A 21,497-nucleotide genomic window follows, 5' to 3' on the forward strand; every position below is an offset into this window, starting at 1 on the left:
TCTATATAAATTATTTTAATTCTTCTGAATGGGAGACTTGCCTACTTCTTTCATCATCCCAGCAAATCCTGCTCTACCATTCTTTTGTCTGCCAAGAGTTATATGGTGAGGTGTGAAATTGTGGCAGGACGAGATGGAGTCACAGAAAGGATAGGTAAAAATTCTCACCAGTTCTGAATTCCTAGATGTGGTTAAGGAAAGGTAGATGCCGCCTCTGCACTAGTGGAGGAAGGGACCATAGAAAATAAAATATCCCCCAGGTGATGAATTACCCTTGGAGAGCCAGGGAAGTTTGTTGCAGAGTGCTGGGGACAGAGTGGTATGGTAATAAATTACAAGTGTAAACTTCAATGCAGGCAATCGAATTATAGAAAGAGCAGTAAAACTTAGGAATTCAGGAAAATACCACTGTCAGTGAGCTTATACATTCCCAGCATCTCCCGGACGTGAAACTGTCTCTCTACCTCCTAGATAATGAAACCTGCCATTTAACATGTTATTCTGTACCAAGTCAAGGAGGGTCATGCAAATGTTTGTCTTTTTGAATCAGGGTTTTTGTTTTTTATTCTTTAGCTTTTGAAATTACGGAGGCTTTAAAAATGAGTAATTGGTTAACCTTGTCTTCAGGGTGCTTGATTTTGGACCATTCATTCTGGTTCATATTCTGTATTTTCTCTTCTCTCCCTGCAGAATTCTATACGGCACAACCTGTCTCTGCACAGTCGATTCATGCGGGTCCAGAATGAGGGAACCGGCAAGAGCTCTTGGTGGATAATCAACCCTGATGGGGGGAAGAGTGGGAAGGCCCCCCGGCGGCGGGCTGTCTCCATGGACAACAGCAACAAATATACCAAGAGCCGTGGCCGCGCAGCCAAAAAGAAGGCAGCCATGCAGACGGCCCCAGAGTCAGCCGATGACAGCCCCTCCCAGCTCTCCAAGTGGCCTGGCAGCCCCACGTCACGCAGCAGTGATGAGCTGGATGCGTGGACAGACTTCCGCTCACGCACCAATTCCAACGCCAGCACGGTGAGCGGCCGCCTGTCGCCCATCCTAGCAAGCACAGAGTTGGACGATGTCCAGGATGATGATGCGCCACTGTCACCCATGCTCTACAGCAGCTCAGCAAGCCTGTCCCCCTCTGTCAGCAAGCCGTGTACTGTGGAGCTGCCACGGCTGACTGACATGGCGGGCACCATGAATCTGAATGACGGGCTGGCTGACAACCTCATGGACGACCTGTTGGATAACATCCCGCTCCCGTCGTCCCAGCCATCACCCACTGGGGGGCTCATGCAGCGAAGCTCTAGCTTCCCATACACCACCAAGGGCTCGGGCCTGGGCTCTCCAACCAGCTCCTTTAATAGCACGGTATTTGGACCTTCGTCCCTGAACTCCCTGCGCCAGTCTCCCATGCAGACCATCCAAGAGAACAAGCCAGCTACCTTCTCTTCCATGTCACACTATGGCACCCAGACACTCCAGGACCTGCTCACTTCGGACTCACTCAGCCACAGCGATGTCATGATGACCCAGTCAGACCCCTTGATGTCTCAGGCCAGCACCGCTGTGTCTGCCCAGAATTCCCGCCGGAACGTGATGCTTCGCAGTGACCCAATGATGTCCTTTGCCGCCCAGCCTAACCAGGGGAGTTTGGTCAATCAGAACTTGCTCCACCACCAGCACCAAACCCAGGGCGCTCTCGGTGGTAGCCGTGCCTTGTCGAATTCCGTCAGCAACATGGGCTTGAGTGACTCCAGCAGCCTTGGGTCAGCCAAACACCAGCAGCAGTCTCCTGTCAACCAGTCTATGCAAACTCTCTCGGACTCTCTCTCAGGCTCCTCCTTGTACTCCACTAGTGCAAACCTTCCTGTCATGGGCCATGAGAAGTTCCCCAGCGACTTGGACCTGGACATGTTCAATGGGAGCTTGGAATGTGACATGGAGTCCATTATCCGTAGTGAACTCATGGATGCTGATGGGTTGGATTTTAACTTTGATTCCCTCATCTCCACACAGAACGTTGTTGGTTTGAATGTGGGGAGCTTCACTGGTGCTAAGCAGGCTTCATCTCAGAGCTGGGTGCCAGGCTGAAGGATCACTGAGGAAGGGGAAGTGGGCAAAGCAGGTCAGTGCCCGATGCTCTGGCATACAAGTAACAAGATGGGAAAGGGGGGAGCCTTGGGGCAGCCTGTCTTCTATTTACTGGAAACGTTATTCCACGTTGAGAATCATGGAGCAGTGGTTCACGGTAATATGGCTCCCAGCCAGTTCGTCTCAGTGTTTTACCTGCAAACCAAACAGGCTGTCAGGTGCCCCTCCCAGGGTTTGCTGACAGCTCAGGAATTTTACTGCTAGTGAAAAGAACGTGTACATTCAAAGATCTCATTCTTCTCTGTGTCCAGTCATCCTCAGTGACCTAGGACACAGGTCCCCCTACTTGATGGAAGGATGACAATAGAAGGGGAGGAAGGGGAAGCATAGGCCATACTTCAGGGATAAGGACCCCACCAAAGGACTTGCCTGGAAGGAATCTCTGGTCCAACACTGTCTTTGTCAATCTTTAGTGTTTCTTCATTTTTTTTTTTCCAGTAAAGTAACGATTTGCAAGCACTTCTAATTTAACTGAAGAATGTGTATTCTTGACTCTTTCATATATGAATATTTCTATCAGAAGGAAGATCTATTATATTATTCTTCATCTTAGTACTAAGCATCTTTATTAGTTTGCACTCAGGATCTAAGCATTTAGAAAAGCAAGAGAACTAAGTTGCAAATATAAGTTTTTATATGAGGACACTTACTCAAGTACTTCTCCTTGTTCCTCAAACTATAATGATGTCAGGTTTCAAACACAGAATGGCATGGGTTGTGAATGGTGACATATTTTAAAAACTGTGGCCTTCTAATGTTGTTGGAACCAGCAAGATCAGGCAGTGTGATGATGTGTGAGGAAAAGCATTTGACTTGAATCAGGAATTTAGGGTCCCATTTCTACCATTTTTCTGGCTACCATTGTGGGTGTGTCGTTAGGTTTGAGTCTCAGTTTCCGGCTTTATAAAATGAGTCTAGCTGCCCCTGCCACTTCACAGGGTTATTGCAAGAATCAAACGCACTAAAGTTTGTGGAAGTGCTTTGAAAATTGCAGTGGGCTGAAATACGTGTGGTGCAATGAGGTATATCGACAGATGAGCAGACAGGTGGCTCAGAGAGGTTAAGTAGCTTGCCCAAGGCCACAGAGTTGGACCCATTTCTTAAATGGCTTGAACCGTAGTAGTTCTTCCTTATTTTCTCTAGATGCTATAAAATGGGAACTGCTATGAACTGGAGCCAGAGTAGCAGATAATAGACAAGCTTGCCCTAAAACACTCCTCCTCAAGAAGTAGGATGAACACTGGGACCTGCTGACAGACAGGTTTGCACCACACTCCATGTTAACAGGGCTCTGTTCTGTACCCCAGCTCCTTTTTTTTTTTGTCTTGTTTCCATCTCAGCAAGCTGCTTACATCCTGCTTTAAATGGTATAAAAAAGGAAGGGAATTCAAAGCCGTTAAAACTTGAGTCTTGTTTAACCCTCTGCTATGGTGAAGGAATTACAAGAGTCTCCTATGGTGAGCTCACTCCAGCTCATTGGTAGTTACAGAAAGGAGAATGTCAAGAGTGTTGTGATGCTAAACTTCTCAGCTTTCCCAGGCATAAGAGACCCCTAATGGAACTCAGACATCTGATTTCACTTATTTAATAGCCCTTCAGATGGTAAAAAGACTGTAATGCAAGCTAAATAGGGTGATAGTACTTTCATGTCAGCCAGCTCAGTGCCATATCAGAGCTTGAACTGGTGGAGATTTGACTTTAAAAATTTAGGTATTTGGCTTTTAGAAGAATAGTTTATCTTCCTTTAAGAGGAGGAATGTGGAAGGTTTATCTTTAGAAATTTAGATATTTGGCTTTTAGAGGAATAAATGGTTTGTCTTCCTTTAAGAGGCTTCTAAAGACACAAATAAGTTTTAATTTGGGTGCAATTGTAAGGAGGCCACTTTTTGGTTCATTGGAAAGAATACATTCACAAGAAAATACATTATCAATTTTTGTCTGATTTTTCAAGTGTAGGTTTCTCTGTTGAGCAGCACACTCTTCTTGTGTATGTGTAATTCTAAAAGATTGTACAAAAATCTCTTAAGGGAGATTTAAATACTTAAATTTTAAAAATTTAATGAACTATGATTTTGATAATAATAAATTACTACTTTGGGGATAATGCATTTCATTATTATGCCCTAATGGAACCTTAGGGTCACTTTTCCTCAGAATATTTTGAGAGAGGTGGTTTTGAAGAGATATTTATTCAGTTAAAAATGAAAAGTCACAAAAATTTCCTGAAAGTAAAGTAGCTCAGTATGATCACAGAGCAAGAGAAGAAAAATCCTAAGGACAATGGGGGGTCTTTGAGGGAGACTGGTTTCAGGGCTTAGAATTTCCAGTTTGCCTTGAAATGGACCGTTCTTCCCAACAGCCAGAAGCACATGTAGCTCAAATTATGTTTTTTGCTCTGAAACTTAACAGTGGCTATTACTTTATTGAAGACTGTCTCCTAAATTCACAGAACAGGCCTGAGGTCAGAATCTCACACCTCGCTTCTCCCAAATTAAGTGCCCCAGCTTCCCAAAAGTTACTTCATGATACTTTCTTGGTTTGACTTTTTTTTTCAGTATTTCTCCAGACTGACTTCCTGGCTTGCAAGCAGAAGGCCACAGGACCCTGAATCTGTGCCGCCTTGTATGGTTAACTGAGCAGTTCTGTCCAGTCGACAGCCTTGCTGAGGAGCTGTGGTGAGATGCTTCTCTGGAGGACCAGGTGTTTCACACATCATTCGTTTTAGACCATGTGTGAAATACTTTGATCTATGGCTCTATCTAGAAAAGAAAAAACAGCCAGACCTTTTTATGAGTACCAGCTGCTGGGATGTGAAGGGCACTATCTTCTTTCAGATGCTTATAAAGCTTGGTGCGCATACATGCAGATTGGTGGCAGAGATGGCTGTGAGCTGGGATGATGGCTTGGCTGTCAGCCTGAGTGTCCGGTCAGCCCTCTGGAGTTTGAGATGTGTCTACTCTCAGAGGGAGAGCAGCTTCAATCTCACCCCAGTCAAAAGATGCCTAAATTCACAGACTCTTTCATTCATCTTTATCTTTTGGCACTTGGAGACCCCATTAGAGAACAGCCTAGTTTTGTGTTTAAACTACTTTCTGATAAGGATTGGAAAATATCCACCAGGAAAAGTCCAGATGGAAAGGGGAGGGGTAGTTCTCTTCCTCTCTCTGCCACTGGCCACATCATTAATGAATCTCTTAGAATATTAGGTTTCTCATCTATCAAGAGGACAGAATCATAGAGTTTCTAAAGGTACATAGTATGTATAATTTTAAACTTGAAATCCTACCATTCTATTTGTGAAATGGCCCTAGTGAGATCATATGTAATGACATGAAACTATAAAGAAATAGTGGACTAGTAGTGTGGAAACAGGCTCCAGTGTTAGAAGCTGTTTAAAACTTATATGTAGGCTACCCAAAAGGAGTAAATCTTTGATGCTTGTTTGAATGCTGTGATTCCACTGTGTCTTTAAAATTCACATTGGGATAGGACTAATTCTAACCAGATACAGGTAATATAGGCTGTATCATGCTTTTTCTTGATGTAGATGTCTGTTTTAGGGAATGTAACATATGATAAATATGAATCTGTTATGAATTACTTGGAGAATATACTCTGTTATTTGCACTTGTGACTGTAGTTTCTGGTCACAGTATGTCAGCCTGAAGAATTCTGCATCTGCAGGAATCTTTATTCTTAACTTTTTCAAAAGCCCAAAGTCTGAACTGTCATTCATGAAGAGAATGACTGTCAGGATCCTTTTAGTGTTGATGACAGTAAAGGAAAATTGATACAGCCCTGAGAAGGAGTTTTCTCCCTGGAAAGCAGTGACATCCAGCACTAAGGCTATTCTTCCTAGGCCTGATGGTTTTATTATGCATCTGTGCTCACCTGTGGTCAGCCTGCTAAGCATGAGGACGGAGCTTGAGCAGCTTCCATTTCAAGCAGTTGTATTTATAAATGGCTCTGTGGAGCTCTTCTGGCCATAAAGTTGGTATGGAACATACATAAATGGGGTAAAAATCACCAGAATTACTACTTATAATTCTTGTAAACTTTAAGCTCCCATTTAAATGCTTCTTTTTAGAGTGTCCATAATACTCAACAGTCAGCATCTTGCAAATAACATTTTCTGTAAGTAGAGTCTTCCACCAGGGTCCACCTGTGCTTCTCACAGGCTTACCTTTCTACATGGAGATGGGACAAAGGGCTTGTTTGCTCCTTTGCTGAAGAGATTGCCTCCTAGAGGCCCTCCTTGGCCTTGGGGCAGGCGGGAAGATCCTTGCTGACTATTTTCTCTTCCTTGACTTGGAGACATATGTTTATTGAATTTTTGTTCCAAAATAGAGATTCTCCACCTTGCAAGAGACAACCACCCACGTCACCCTGCTTTTGTTGATGTGTTCATTGATTTCAAAGCATTGCTTTCCCCCATCCTCCAGACTATTTCGAAGTTTAAAGCCTCAGAAACTAAATTTGTTTTGCTAATCAGTGTTTAGAGGTCCTATAGGTCAGTGTTTCTCAAAATGTTTCACAGAATACTAGATCCTCAAGATATTCATGTGTGTAAGATGGAAAATGGATTCTGTGTTCAAGTAAGTTTAAGAAATGCCATGTTAAACAGAGAGCAATTGGATTATTTCCAGCAGAACTTCTCAGAGCCTTAAAAGTTAATACATGTCACGAACCTTCCAGGTTCGTGCAGTGTTTCTTAAATTTATTTGATAGCTTAAATCAAATCCTTTTTCTTCAGAAACCATAGCACCAGAGTTCTAAGGAACTCCTTAAGGAAAGAGGGCAGCAGCCCCCTTGAGAATTGTGGCTCCCTTCCCCTTTTCCTCCTCATTCTTGTTAGGTTTTTTATGCCCTTGTCATATATCGAGCGTTTCCCAGCCATGGAGTGGGTTCTACCCATGGATGAGCTAGTTGCCTGGCAAAGTGGTAGACCCCATTTTGGTAGAAGTGCAGAAGAAAAGCGTAGATTGAGTACCTGCCAGACACAAGGGTTAGAGGCAAATAAAATAGGGTCTCCCCCTGAAGGAAAGCATGACCTAATGGGGAAAGTGATGGTGACCACTTGTCACAGAGTAAAAGACTGCCTTGTATACACGGTTGGAGCAAAGGACCATGGAGTGTGGTCCCCTTACACGCCTGGTTTTCTGGGAGAACCCTGCTTTCAGGGATTCTATTCCATTGTCACATTGTCTATTCCACGTGTCTTTGGGGGATAAAAACACAGACCCTACTATTTCAGGAGCACCACACTAATAGGTCAGAGTTCAGGCTGAATCCACATGCTGGTTTCTTTTGTAACTCTGCGTGACACTTGCTTTGGTTTATGATGTTTGCCTACGAGAGCTGGTTGGTTCATCACAGTTGGCCATGAGCCACCCACTTCAGCACATTGTCCCTGGGGCTCTGAGGGGAGCATGGATTAAAAAAGCCTCCCCTGCAGCCTACTCCAAGTTAAATGAGGTCCTGTGGAATGGCAGAGGAACGATGGGATTTGTAGCAGAAGGCTGTCATTTTCATAGCTGTGTGTCACTGAGTCGTCACTCATCTGTCTGAATCTCTGTTTGCTTATCTGTAAAATGGGGTTAAGTTAAAATTTACCTTGCAGAGCTTTTATAAACACTAGCCCTGATATGGGCTTATGTCTTTGACACCTTTTTAAAAAGTTATTTAATGTTTATTGTGATTTGAAATGGCTCCAGAGGTTAATTCAGAAAACAGGAAGCAGCCAAGCCAGTCTTACACTATTGGCAGAAAGACTGACTACTTTCCTCAGTGAACTAGAATCAGTTGGGTTTCTTTTCATTAAAAAGGTATAGAAATGGCCTATTGTGAAACCTTTGATTTTCGGAGTTGATGTCCCTTAGAAGCCCTGCCTACTAATTGGGAGGTGGGGGTGTACCCTTTAGACAGGCTGTTTTCCACTAACAAAGAGATCTAATTTCACAGATGGCATGAGATTTGTATATGGTACCCAAAATGTTGCATTAACATCCTTAAAGAACTGCCTGAGGATCCAGCTGTCTGGCTGAAGCTCTCCTTAGTGTGGCATCTGTCGGGATCTGGGGGGCTAGTGGCAAGCCACACCGAGGGAGAATCCTCTCCTGCTGTTGGGAGGGAACCTGGCAATCTGATCTTTGCCCTCCCACTAGCAGGCCGAGCTACTCAGAGAAATACAGAATCACTCCAGTCCCTCCTAGGACTTTTTTTGGGAGCAGAAAGACTGCCCCATAATAGCATGATGCTGGCAGTGGTCTGGCCCTGGATCAGCCAAAACCTGGTAGTTTATCTTTTATTGGCTAATCTGGCACAATCTGAGGTTCTGAAAATACAGTCACTGCACCCTTAAGATCTCTTCCAACTCTGAGTTCACTGAAAACCCAGGAAAAGTAGGCTGTTTTTCTCCAGGTGCTTTCTTCCTAAAGCAGCAGCAGCCAGGCCTGGGACAAAAATTACACCACTCTCTAAAGAGCCACTGGACACTGGGTTGCAGGTGTTTCGTTTCTTCCTCTCCCAGTGATAGATGTGGACCTTATTCTGTAATTCTAGATTTACTAGTTTTTGTAACCTCTTTTTTGCTAAAATCCACAGCATTCATTTATTAAAGGATGGGAATCACTTAGTCACGAAGTCTCAGAGAGCAATGCCAATGTCTCTGAAGGATAAAACTTTAATTGCTGATCTTGAATTGATTGAAGGCTTGTGTGTCGGTGTGTCTTCTCTCTTTCTCCCCCTCCCCCTTCCCTCTTCTTTTTCTAATCAAACAAGTCTGGGCCATAATTTTTTTGAAAACCGGTATTTATGTCTATGTGGGAATTATTGGCCAAGAAGAGAAGGCCAGAGGTAGGAGTCTAAGAGTTACAAGGCTGAAATTTTAAATTAATTTCCACTGGGCCTTCATTTGTATATATGCCGCTGTAATTAATTGGCACTTGTATTGGTCATTTGTATGTTCAGAAATGATCAGAAAGTAATACAGCCCAACATAGAAGTAACCAGAAAGGATGTGTTAACGGACAGACCTGTTAGAAGGTGGCTCTGTTGCATACCTGAAAGTGCTGCCTGCGACCAGAGCCTCAAGCGAAAGCCCTCCCTCTTGGGCCACGGTCAGGTTCTGCCCAGGCCGCCCTGCTGGCGGGGTGGGGTGCCCTGTGGTAGGGCGCCCCTGCACGTATTTCTACCACGCAGGTGCAGGCTGAGCTGAGAGATGAAGACCACACAAACAAGGCTTTACCTCACTCCTGGAATCTGCACGCCTGACGTCAGGACAGTCCTCTGTCTCAGTCGTGGAGCCACCCTTGGGCCCATCCTTTCAGTTCCCTCTTGGTTTCCTTCCTCTGTTGTGCCAGTGTGATGGCTGCTTCTTGGCCACCTTCTGTGTCACTGACCTGCTCTGGTCATGCCATATAGGTGATGAGTGGTTTGGACTGTTTGTGCAACTCAGAGAGCTGATTTGTGTTTTCAGTTTCAGAATCACTTGGTAAAATTAGATTGTTTCTCAAAACCCTGTATATCTAAAGCAGGAAAAGAGGACTTGGAGACCCCTCTCCTCTGTACTTGGTAGCCGAACCCTGAGATGGGCTGTTGATGACACCTGCACTTCCACCCACCCTCAAGGGATCTAGGACATCCCAGCTGCACACTCCCATCATCATCCTCCACCCCCACACCCCAGTAAATGCAGTGAGGAGTCATACAGGATAGGGTCACACCCAGTGAACATAAACATTGTGACATTCAGGTCATGGCTGGTCACGGTTAGTGGCTCTAAGCATTTCCTCCTGGACTACAGTTCCCTTTTGTCTTAAGTGGTGAATCACTTTATCAATGACAGCAACTTGAGAGTTAGGATAGCAGCACCAGTTGGGGGCTGGCGATAAAAGATATGTATGGTGGGATGTGCAGAAAGGATGGGAGAAGGTAAATACTTTATTAAATACTTGAGAGTTAGTTGAATGTTAAAATTGTACCGTGTATTGATTTCATCTTAAATAGGAGTTTTAGAAATTTAATCATCAGAAAACACTTTCCCCACAAAAAAGCATTTTAAATCCTAGGTCTTGTCCCACCGGCAGTAGGTTTTGCCTGTCCTCACGTAAGACTAACCCTTGGCAAATGTGAGTAGGTCATGGAAGCAGTAGCAATGAAGGATGCTGAGTATCCAGATTGGCCAAGAGAAAGAGAGGGCTCTTCCAGGAGGACTGTTCGTTCATTTGTTCAGCACATACTCATTGTGCACGTTTTATACTTTCAGCTTTCCGGGCTACTTGGGACATCAAGAAAATTCTGTTTCCTTCACCAGAATATGTGTTGCTTGAGGGCAATTACCATGTCTAAGACAGAGCTCTTAAAACAGTAGGTGCTCTATAAGTGTTATTTGAAGACTTTGCTCTGCTGTCAAGGAGTTCAACATGGTGGGAGCTCAGAGTTCATGGAACAGTAGCCATTCCAGGCACAATATGATTAGATGCCAGGTGAGTGTTGAGTTCAGTCAAGGACAGCCTAGGAAGTGGGCCTGTAGGAGCCCTCTGAACGTGTGGGTGATTCACATGGCTGGAGAGAAGAGCCGTCCAGGCAAAGCGTCGCTGAACCAGCAGAGGGTTTGTTCCCAGAAGTAGTAGTGGGTGGTAAAGCCGGGTTGAGGACCATGGAATTTGATCCCGTAAGTCTGCCAGCTGAGATTTTCCGCTATTACGATGAAGGTTAAGTAACCTTGAGTCTGGAGAGGATCCAAACGCCCCTTAAAGGCTTTTTGCCTTAAAATTTGTTCTTTAAAAGAACATAATCCAAAACTTTACATACTATTCTATGTGGTTTGAAAATCTAAGAATCTTAAGAAAATATGAAATCTTTGCAGCTTTGCTATGGATAGTGAATCAGCATCATATTTCTGCCATGTCAGTCTCCATAGTCGACTCTGGATACTTGAAGAACATTTGGTTAACATAATCCCTGCTCCAGTGTAAAGGCAGATAGGGCATTCTTGAATTAAGCTGCTTTTAGCCATCAACAGTCTCTAAAGTTTAAGCAACAGAAAAGCAGTGCCTCCTAGCAGGTGCCCCCAGCTCTTTGTCCTTGAGCTGTGAAGTGCTCCTCAACTGTCTCCCTTGCAATTTTTCGGCACGGCACAAAGGCTGGCTGGAAGGGCAGCCCACGTCAGGTCCAGGCTCCGAGGAGTCCTGGTGACAAAGGCTGTCGAGGGGCCTGTCACCAGCCTTCATAGACAGGCTTCACCTTCTGCCTTGAACAAGCCCAGGAATTACTTGGGGGGTAGCACAAAGCAGCCCTCACTCAAGTCAAGCTTTTGTCTCACACAAACTGAGCGCTCTCTTTTTTTTTTTTTTTTTTTTAGTAGTGTGTATAGCCTTTCTACTAGCGTCCTGAGTATCACCTTTGCCATTAAAAGCTTCTAAGCCTCCCTATAACATCCTCACCTTCTCCGTAAGTGTCTACTTGCCCATTAGAAAGCACCACAGCCAATGAGCTGGGTTTCCTAGAAATTTGACTTCCCCGTGGGGAGGTTCCTCAGCCGAATGCAACCCTGGCCTCCAGCCTGTCCGCAGCTTCTATACCTGTTCTGTTTCCCTCACGAACTGCTGGGTGCCTGAAATGGCAGCAAGGCAGTTGACAGCATTTGCCAAAATGGACTTTTACAGAGTTGCACCTCCTAAATCCCCATCTCTGGCAGACATGGAGGATGTCTCTGTGTGGCCAGCGTCGCAGGCAGAGGGCTGGATTCTCACTGGCCAGGTCCCTGCCGTCAGTGACTGCCAGACTGGTGTCCGTGAACTTCTCTCTTTTTCATCACCCATTCCAACCTAGAAGATGTTGAAAAATGACCAAATTAAGCCAGAGTGTTGTGCCATGAGCATATTTTCCTGAACTGCACAAGATTTGCCTGTGGAGATGAACTCCAAGGGAACTGTGGGCTCCAAAATTAGACGTGGCTGCTTAACCCCAGACCCGCAGAAGTGCTGTTTTTCCTGGGGTGACATCAACTACAGAAGCCGTGGTGGGTGCTTGCAGATGATGGTTTGGTGTCCTTCAGGCCTTCTGGAGTAAAGCAGAGGTGGTGGCAGGCAGACGTTTCTTTGAATGTTTAAGTGGAAACATTCGAGCTCTGAAACCCACACCTGTTCTCTGAGCTCCATGCGAGGCTTCCCTGTCAGGTTGTGTGAACACCCCTTCCTTTTCTAACCTGAGTGTTTCAGATTTAGTCCCCAGCTTGCCCCAAAGGTTGCAGGTTTGGCTTAAATTATCTCTGTAAAGAATGAGGAAAGTGCTGTTTCACTTTAATTTTGTTTTGTTTTGTTTTTCAGGCAAACTTTCCTCTAAACATCTTGTAGTTCTAGCTAGGAAAACAGTTGCTAATCTTCATGGATTTGTGGATGTGAGGGTTTCATGTCATTATCTCTTTTTTCTTCCATGTCATATTTAGTATTGGGGTTCTGTTCCTTTCTTCTCTGCCAAGAAGATAAAAGCACTACTGAAAAATGTTTCACAGTAGAATTAAGTTGTGGGAGGACAGCAGTAGGAACATTTATGTTTTATTCCCAGATTAAAGTTGATTGGGGTTCTTATGTTTTGTGTAGAGTTTTTGGAGGCGTTTCCCTTTCTTAGAACATCATGTGATTTAGTGGTGATAATTAGGCAGAAACTTGTCTTCCCTACAGATGCCAAGATTATAGAGGGACTTAATCTCACCAGAGATCAGATGACAGCATCCATAGATATTTTTAGAATGGGCCTCGTCTTTTATTTGGTCTCCTCGGTTCATTTTCCTTTCATCAACAACTGATTTCAAACTTACTTATTGGGGTGGGGGGCATCTTCTTCTATTAATGAAAGTCCCTGATGGGACAGGACAACATTTTTGTGTTTATTGTTAATTGGCAAATTGCCTAGAACTGCAAAGTAACAGCTATAATTCCATCAGCTATATGCTTCCTTTTCCTTCCAAAAATTTTGCTTAATCTGATGTATTTTTAAGCTAGGAGAGCATCAGCACATACACATAAACCTCACATAGCTAACTAAAACGTCATCCTTTAAACAGTGTAAGAATGACGTGAGCCTCCTTAAAACCCATGAAAATTGTACCCAAACTAAGCAGCATTGAATTCCCAGCTCGGTAGCTGCATTTTACTACCTAATGTGCTCCCCCTTCTCTTTCTATCCTTGATTGAATCAGATAAACATGTGCAAACATTGAGCCACAAAAGAGCCATTAAAAATCTAAGACATCTTACCATTATTTTTATTACCGCCGTCTTTGTTGTGGTGATTCTAGTATTTCTTTTAGAAGGATGATTGTATTTTTGCTCAACATTTACCTAATTTTATGTTTTCACAATATTTTACAATCTGTTTCCCTTCTATCACAGAGAAAACCAGAGGCCTGCCTTTTCTGTGGAGTAGGAGTTTCTGTAATAAACTTGTCTCCTGTAGGAGCTGCCTCTGTACGGGGGCCCCTGCCTGCTCCACCTGTAGGCACTGAGGCAGTTTCCCAAGCAGGCCTCCCTGGGAGGGCTCTTTCTTGGGGGACCTCAGAGGAAGCTCCAGGACATAGCATCACAGGTGGTCCCACCCCACTCTGCAGAAAGGGAAAGAGTGATGATTAGTGTATCTCCTTCTTAATTATGAAGTTCCCTGAAGATTCTGGGCCTTTTGATGAGGGAATGGGAATTTGGTATGGGGATTGTTGGCGGTGGTTGCTTTAGCCTGCCATGTGTGGGCCTCCTGCCCCAGAGCTGATGGCTTGTTCTACTCAGTGATGCCACATGAGGGGGTTCATAGGTGCCCTCTGTCTCCTTCCTCCTGTGTTGGCCAAGCCTCGGCATCAGAGCAAGCTGCATGCTCTGCTTCTGTACTTGGGGAATGAAGTGTGTCACCTTACCATTATGCACTGGCTTCCATGCCTGAATAATTAACACCAGAGGGAACCGGGGGAGGGGGCCTGAATTAGGTAATACTTTATGGCTCTTCCCTTGGCGGTTACAGTAAGTCAGGATCGGGACTTGGGGACTGCAGCCCCTGATGACTAATTGCATAGTGATGTTAGACTGTGGTTTATTAAGTGTTACTGTGAAGGAAAAAACTGAACCCCTTTCCAGGGGACTATATCTGCAAAGCCCCTATCTGTTCATGCTTTGGGGGGGGGGGTGCAGGTGATCTACTAAGCTGAATTCCCCACAAATACTGAAACCTGATATTTATTTTAGCTTTTTCTCCCTCTGAAATCAATGCATTATTTTATAGTCTAAGATAATACTGTCTAGTAGCTTTACAGAGCAAAGAATATCCCCAAAACCCATCAGCCAGGGAAACTAAAGACTAGGGGTAGGTGGGAAGAAGAAAAGGCCTTCTTTTCCTACTTTACTGCCTCTGCCTCTAATAAAATAGTCTAAATTCTTCTATTTAGAGCTATAACAAGGGTAAATATGACCATGAGTACATAACATCATTAGTACTGAGTCCTGTTGTCTTTGTGAATATCGATAGTGAAAGGTAAGATTGCCAGTGAGTGCAGAGTCACGGAAGATGGGAGTCATATACTTGTGAAAATTCCAAATGAACATGATAGCTCCTCCAAAGGTGGGAGAAGCTGATGTATGTAACATGTTTTTGTGTGTAAATTTATTGATGCATTTTTCATTACTTAGTCACCTTGTCTGGTAAGAAAGAAGATCACGACTTGGTGTTGCTGCACTACCACTTTCTATCCATTTCTTGGCCTGGAGCCATTGTTTTTTTACTACCATAACAGCCAACACTGTCTCCATAAATAAAAGATCCTGTGTCTTGAAGTCTGTCATGTCAGTTCCTCTAGTAGCTACATCTTTATACTTTTTTTTTTTTTTTAAATCTTAACTTTTCTGGACTTAATGGTCACATGAAGTCTTTATACAGGTAAGACCTGTATAAATTCAGATGCTCTAAGGGGACCTCTTTTGTGCCTTTCCATTGAAGACTGTTGGAGGCAAGATAATAATAATAATGTTAATTGTCAATGGGATGTTTCATGGGGGATTTGTTTGGCTGTGTATATAATTTTTTTCTTTGTAAATTTTTAATACAAAAATCAAATTCTTGAGCCAGGCGCAGAAGCATACACCTATAGTCCTAGCTACTTAAGAGGCTGAGGCAGGAGGATCTCTTGAGTCTAAGAGTTCAAATTCAGCCTGGGCAACAAAATGAAACCTTATCTCTTAAAAAAAAAAAAAAAATCAAATTCCTACTTCGAATTTGGCCCACTTAGAAATGACTTACTCTTTTTATGTTGGGAGGGTAGTAAGCAATTGCAGTTAGTCAGCATAGCCAGTGGGGGAGAGCTAGAGAAATACAGCTGGTCTATTTGGGATGATGACCACCTTTCCTTGTTTTAGCATGAAAGTCCCATGTCCCAGGAAACCCCTCAATCCAGAAGTCTAGAACAAAACCCCTTCTGCGCCTTGAACATCCCTAACTTAAAAGAGCCCACTAAAACACTCCAATTAATTTGCCTTTGTTAACTTTCCAAAGTGAATGATCCCATTTCCTTTGGACTTTTCAACTTCAGAGCATTTTGTAATAAGGAGAAAATAAGAAATAAGGTAGGTAAGCTTCATGCTTTGTCCTTAGAATTCCAGGCCTTTGAATGTGGTGCAGCAACTGCTTCACTGCGTGCGCTCTGGGGTGGGGTGAGGAGGCGAGAGGCTGATGAAGCATGGCCCCCAGGTGGCTGCTCTTACTGTTGGAATGCCCTTACTGATCTGGTTTTCTTTTCTCCTCTTTTAGACCCTCAAACTGACACAAGACCTACAGAGAAAACCCTTTGCCAAATCTGCTCTCAGCAAGTGGACAGTGATACCGTTTACAGCTTAACACCTTTGTGAATCCCGCGCCATTTTCCTAACCCAGCAGAGACTGTTAATGGCCCCTTACCCTGGGTGAAGCACTTACCCTTGGAACAGAACTCTATAAAGTATGCAAAATCTTCCTTGTACAGGGTGGCCAGCGCCTGCCAACGGAGGACAGCACCCCGCCAGCACCACCCCCCTCGCTCAGAGCACACCGGGAGCCCCCGTCGGCGATTCTGTGGTGTTTTAATATTGCAATGGTCTATGGGATGTTTTAAGTGTTGTTCTTGTGTTTGTTTTCCTTTGACTTTCTGAGTTTTTCACATGCATTAACTTGCAGTATTTTTCTGTTAAAATGTTAACCGTCCTTCCCCTGGCAAATTTAAAAACAAATGTACCAGTTACCATTCCGGCTTCAGGCGTCACAAGCTTTTGAGCCCATGGAACTCCATAAATTAACACATAAACTAGAGGGGGATTTTCTTTTCTTCTTTTGTTTAGTAGAAAATTATCCTTTTCTGAAAACTGAACAATGGCACAGTTGTTTGCTGTGTGCACCCGTCCAGGACTGAGCCATGCATAGGCAAACCGATTGGAGCACAGCATCTGGCCCACCGTGTCTCCCTCCAGTTCTGAGTCTGGCGGTCTGTGGATGGGACCCCAGCACCTGGTCTGCGGTTGCCAGATCAGTAGGGCCTGTGATCGCCTATCAGTGTCCTCAGCTAATGTGAACAGCTTTGGTCAGTTGGTTAGAAACCAGGATCTTTTCAGGAAAGAAATCAGCACAGCTATCCACTTGTTGCCAAATGCCACTAAAGGGTTTGGTTTTAAGGAGAAAAAAAAAAAAAAAAAGTCCTGTTTCGCTTTGCAGAAGGAGGGAATTCACAGGTGAGCATTAAGCTTGCAGTGAGAAATGTGTGAAGAATACAAAACCCAGTCAGTGCTAAGGCAGTTCTAACTCCACTGTTTTCCTAAATACACATCCTTGATTATTTTCAGCCTTGCTGTGTATAATCTGATCTGCTAGAGGTGTGTGAGTGAGAGACAATAACATACAAACTGATTTTTTTTTAAATAAAAGCTTAGGTTGTAATTGTACAAGTGACACAATGGAAGTACAAGATAAGGCAGTTTACCTTTCTTTTGTTTTTACTTCTGCTTCTATGGATTTCATGTTGTTTTGTTTTCAAAAAGTTATGGTGCTGTATAGGTGCTTTCTGTTTAACCTGGAAAGTGTGATTTATATTTGTACCCTCCTTGGTAGACAGAACAGTCGGGAACACCATTGGTACATACGAAACTGGTGTCACAATGCTCTGATTAGCACAGCATATACATACTTCTCCCAAGTGATATATGAAGACTCTTTTCTTTGCATAAAAAGCATTAGGCATATAAATGTATAAATATATTTTTATCATGTACAGTACAAAAATGGAACCTTATGCATGGGCGTTAGGATTACAGGCTAGTATTTCAGCACAGACTTCCCTGCTTGAGTTCTCGCTGATGCTTGCACCGTGACAGTGGGCACCAACACAGACGTGCCACCCGACCCCCCACCCGCCCGGCACCCACCACCGGCCACCAGGGGCACCCTTGTGCGCCTTTGCTTTATAACTCCTCTGGGGGTGATATTGGTGGTGATCACAGCTCCTAGCATAATGAGAGTTCCATTTGGTATTGTCACACGTCTCTCCTGCCTCGCTTGGGTTGTCATGTTTGAGCGATTGCCCTGTTGATTTCACCCTGCCTTTTACTGAATCTGTAAATTGTGCAATTGTGGTTATAGTAGACCTGTAGCACGTCGCCTTTTCTAAACTGCTACATGTTTATAATCATTTTAAAAGTATGTATAATTTTTAAAAATATGTATTCTATTCATGTGGTCTGCTTGTCAGTGAGCCAGACTTGCTTACTATAATTCCTTTATAGTGATGCTAGCCGCTTCCTTGATCCTTTAGTAGTCTGCTGTACGCAAGAACTGTCCGGTGTCCGTGAAAGAGTCCTGCCCCTCTGGCTTCCTGGGTGGCACTGCTCCGGGTGGGGGTGCGTCGCAGAGTCGGTGGCAGCAGCTGGTTGCGAGGGCAGCAGGGGAATAGCCGGGGGGATACCACATACAAAGGAGAATCCAGAGTGCTTCCAACGTGAGAGCCCTGAGAATTTCTCTCCTGGGTTCAAAGAAACAAGCAAACTAACAAAATAGCTATTTGCCTTTGCAGTTTTATAGACTCTGAGAGCTGCTTTGGGAGTGAGGAAGGCAACCCTCCAATGTGTTTCAGCTTTAAAATGTTGAATTCCTTTCAGACATGTGGCATCTCGTTTATTCTCTTCTTTTCCAATGTTTGTTGGATTTCAGGCAGAATGTCTTACAAAATGTCCTAGAACCAAATTATTTAATCTGAAACAGCTGAGGAAGGGACTGAGGCAGTATGAGGACCGGGCAGCCACAGGACCGGTCAGGAAAATGGAGGGGGAATGCTTCGATATTTTTGTTGACATTATTTTCTTTTTTTAAATAAACAGCATCTACATTTAGAGTGTTGTGGAGAACTGAGACCAGGGCAAAGTCAAATGCAGCATTGGCACCATGAGACCTGCCAACCCCAGGAGAGGGTTCAGGCAAGAATCTAATGGTTGGGCCTATCCAGGGTCATGGCATCCCACCCTCAGCTGGCCACCCACAGAGAGGCTAGGCTCCCTTAGACTGGCCAGGGTTTAAGGTGGTCAGACTGAACAGAGGTGCTGCCTGAGCCTCCCGTCCTTATATTGAGACCTGCTTTCAGGATGGGCCACCTGTTGGCCACCTCATCACATTCTGAGTGTCACAGGTCCTTAACAGTACGTTTTCTGATCTGGATCATCTCAGCAGAATACTTAGTAGCCTCAGGGGGCCTGGCAGCTGTAATGTTTGAATCCTGGTGAGAACTGTCCCAGGCTACCCTCAGCCTCTAAATAAGCTGCTCTAGGGGGCTGCCTACTTTTTGATGGGACATTAGAAGAGTAACTAATATTGAAAACAGGACATGCACTCTGGGGTTCTGTTCTCTTCGGGACTCCAGAACCTGATACCTTTTACCAAAGCTAGAAAAGAGCTTTAGCACAAGCCTTCACTGTCCTGGTGTGAGAACTGACCGCCAGGTTCAGCATACCCCATTGACTGTGAATGAAGCTGAGGTTGATTTTCTTTATTGCATCCTCTGTAATATTAATGATTGCTGAAACACCTTTTTTTTTTTTTTAATTTTCAGAAGTTTGTCTCTCCTGTTAATGGGAGAGCCATGCACACATGTGTAGTACAAGGCAGACTTTGTGTTTTTGGTGTTGATTTTTAGCATCATGTGTGTTGCTTCCGCACCCTGAGGAGAGGACATCATGGCTCACTACTCAGGACAGGTATGTCCCTCCCAGGGTGTGATTTCAGGTGGCTTCCAAACTTACACACAGTTAAAGGGTGGTGGGGACAGACTTTGCCTCTACCTAATGAACCCCACTTAAAGAATAAAGAGCCTTTGAATCTCTTGGAAAAGACCATGAAGAATAAAGCAGTCAAAAAGCAAGTCCTCCGTTCCACACGTTGGTGCCAAGGGCTGGCGAGGGGAAATAAAAATGTTACCCTTTCTAAAAGCAAAAACAAAACCCTGACAGCTCTGAACTGATTTTCTTTTCTTGCTGTATTTGGGGAACGTTGTATGATTAGGCATAATGATTTTTTTTAAAAAATTAACATTTTTTGTAGAAATGCAATCACTAGTAAAGAGGTACGTCAAAGCCAGCCTCTCCTGGAAACGGGGAGGCAGGGTGCTACTCGGGGAAAGCGAAGTTCTTGTGGAATCAGGCCTGTCAAACAAGATCTTAAAGCAGATGCCTAAGTAACTGAAAAGAGTATATTATGTTTGATCTAAATCTTAAGTGGGTAGCATTTTATGCAGTTTGAATGGAATATTTTCCTCTAGTTTTGTTTGTGTGTATTTTTCTTTGATGAATGATTGGTTATGAGGCCTCTGCCACACTCCAGAAATACTTGTGTGGCTGTTTTTAAAAACTATGTGTCTGGTCACTTATTTCTCTCAAATTATCTCATCGCCTGGCAATCAGTCTTCTCTTATATACTTGTCCTAGCACATTATGTACATGGGAAATGTAAACAGATGTGAAGGAGGACCAGAAAAATTAGTTAATATTTTTTAAAATGTATTGTACATTTTGGCTTTACATGTTTAACTTTTTTTAAAGAAAAAAAGTTGCATGAATTGAAAAAAAAATCTGTATACAGTATCTGTAAAACTGTCTTATCTGTTTCAATTCCTTGCTCATACCCCGTATAAACTAGAATTAAATATGGTGCATGGCCATATTTAAACACCTGAGAGTCAAGCAGTTCATACTTTGGTTTGAAGCACCTCATCCTTTTTTTCAAAGCGAACACTATCATATTGCATTCTCACTGAGGATTTTGTCTAACCATATGTTGCCACGAATTAACTCTGCCACCTTTCTTCTCAAGGATCAAAACCAGTTTGATTTGGGAATCTTCCCCTTTCTAAATGAAATAGAGATGCAGTACTTACTTTCCTTGGTGTTTGTAGATATTGCCTTGTATTCCATTTAAAACCGTAATCTTCTTTGTAAAAGAGATGGTAACGCATGTAAATAAAGCATCAATGACACTCTGTCTTACTCCAGGAAGTCTTTTTGTTCTCCCTCCCCCTTTCTTTAGCCCTAGGAATAAAATGGCTGAGTTTACCTTAAGGTCTTCCAATGGAATTACTTCCCTGGCTGGGAGAGGCACAAAACTGAGAGACTCTATCATGAGATCTCTAAACGAAATGAACCTAGTGATCTTCTCTGGCCCACTTCTGACCTCTACAGACAACAGACAATTTAATCAACGCAGGTTTGTGGCATTGTCCATGGTGGCTGTTAGCCGCTCGTGTGCACTGAGTCGTGTTGCCCGGGAGGCGCTCTTACGTAGGGAGGCAGGATTCAGACTGCCTTCAGGGAGCATCAGAGGTTTGAACCCGATGAGGTTGTCAACAGTGCCCTCCTGCATATTGAAAGTCAAATACACTACAGGCTTCTGGGGCAACAGCATAAACATTTCCTCTGTGAATATATTCAGGGCCTCCTCAGTGAAGTCAGGGGAACTCCACCCTATTGTAAAACTATTTTTGGTAACCTGGGTTGTATTTTTAATGATAGACTTATAAAAATTATACCGCTTATGGAAGGAGGAGGATCTGGTTTAAGGTCCCATGCAACATGATGGGCTCATATCTCAGATCAAGGAAGTAGAAGATTTAAAGTTGGCTATTTGAGGTAAGTTCTATGTTGGTGAAGAGTCATGCTTTCATAAGTTTTTCCTTACCATTGTTTTAATTACCTGTAAAGGTAAAACCTCACCATCTTCTGATACCAAAGCTTACTGGAAAAGGGTATTTCACTTGAGAGTATATCCCAGTTTCGATTCTGTCTCCCAAAAGATTAGAAATCCAA

General features: G+C 43.7%; 1 protein-coding gene across 1 annotated transcript in view; it reads left to right on the forward strand.

The window, feature by feature from the left end:
- The window catches only part of FOXO3 (forkhead box O3), a 116,111-nt gene extending 95,436 nt beyond the window's left edge, over positions 1–20,675 (forward strand). The window contains exons 2-3 of the mRNA XM_012651208.1: positions 691–2,125; positions 15,940–20,675. Of these exons, the coding sequence (XP_012506662.1) occupies positions 691–2,091 (1,401 nt within the window). The 3' untranslated portion in view covers positions 2,092–2,125; positions 15,940–20,675. The remainder of the gene's footprint in view (positions 1–690; positions 2,126–15,939) is intronic.
- Positions 20,676–21,497: the final 822 nt, after the last annotated feature.

The sequence above is a fragment of the Propithecus coquereli genome, unplaced genomic scaffold (assembly GCF_000956105.1).
Source record: "Propithecus coquereli isolate 6110/MARCELLA unplaced genomic scaffold, Pcoq_1.0 Scaffold35, whole genome shotgun sequence".
Lineage (NCBI taxonomy): Eukaryota > Metazoa > Chordata > Mammalia > Primates > Indriidae > Propithecus > Propithecus coquereli.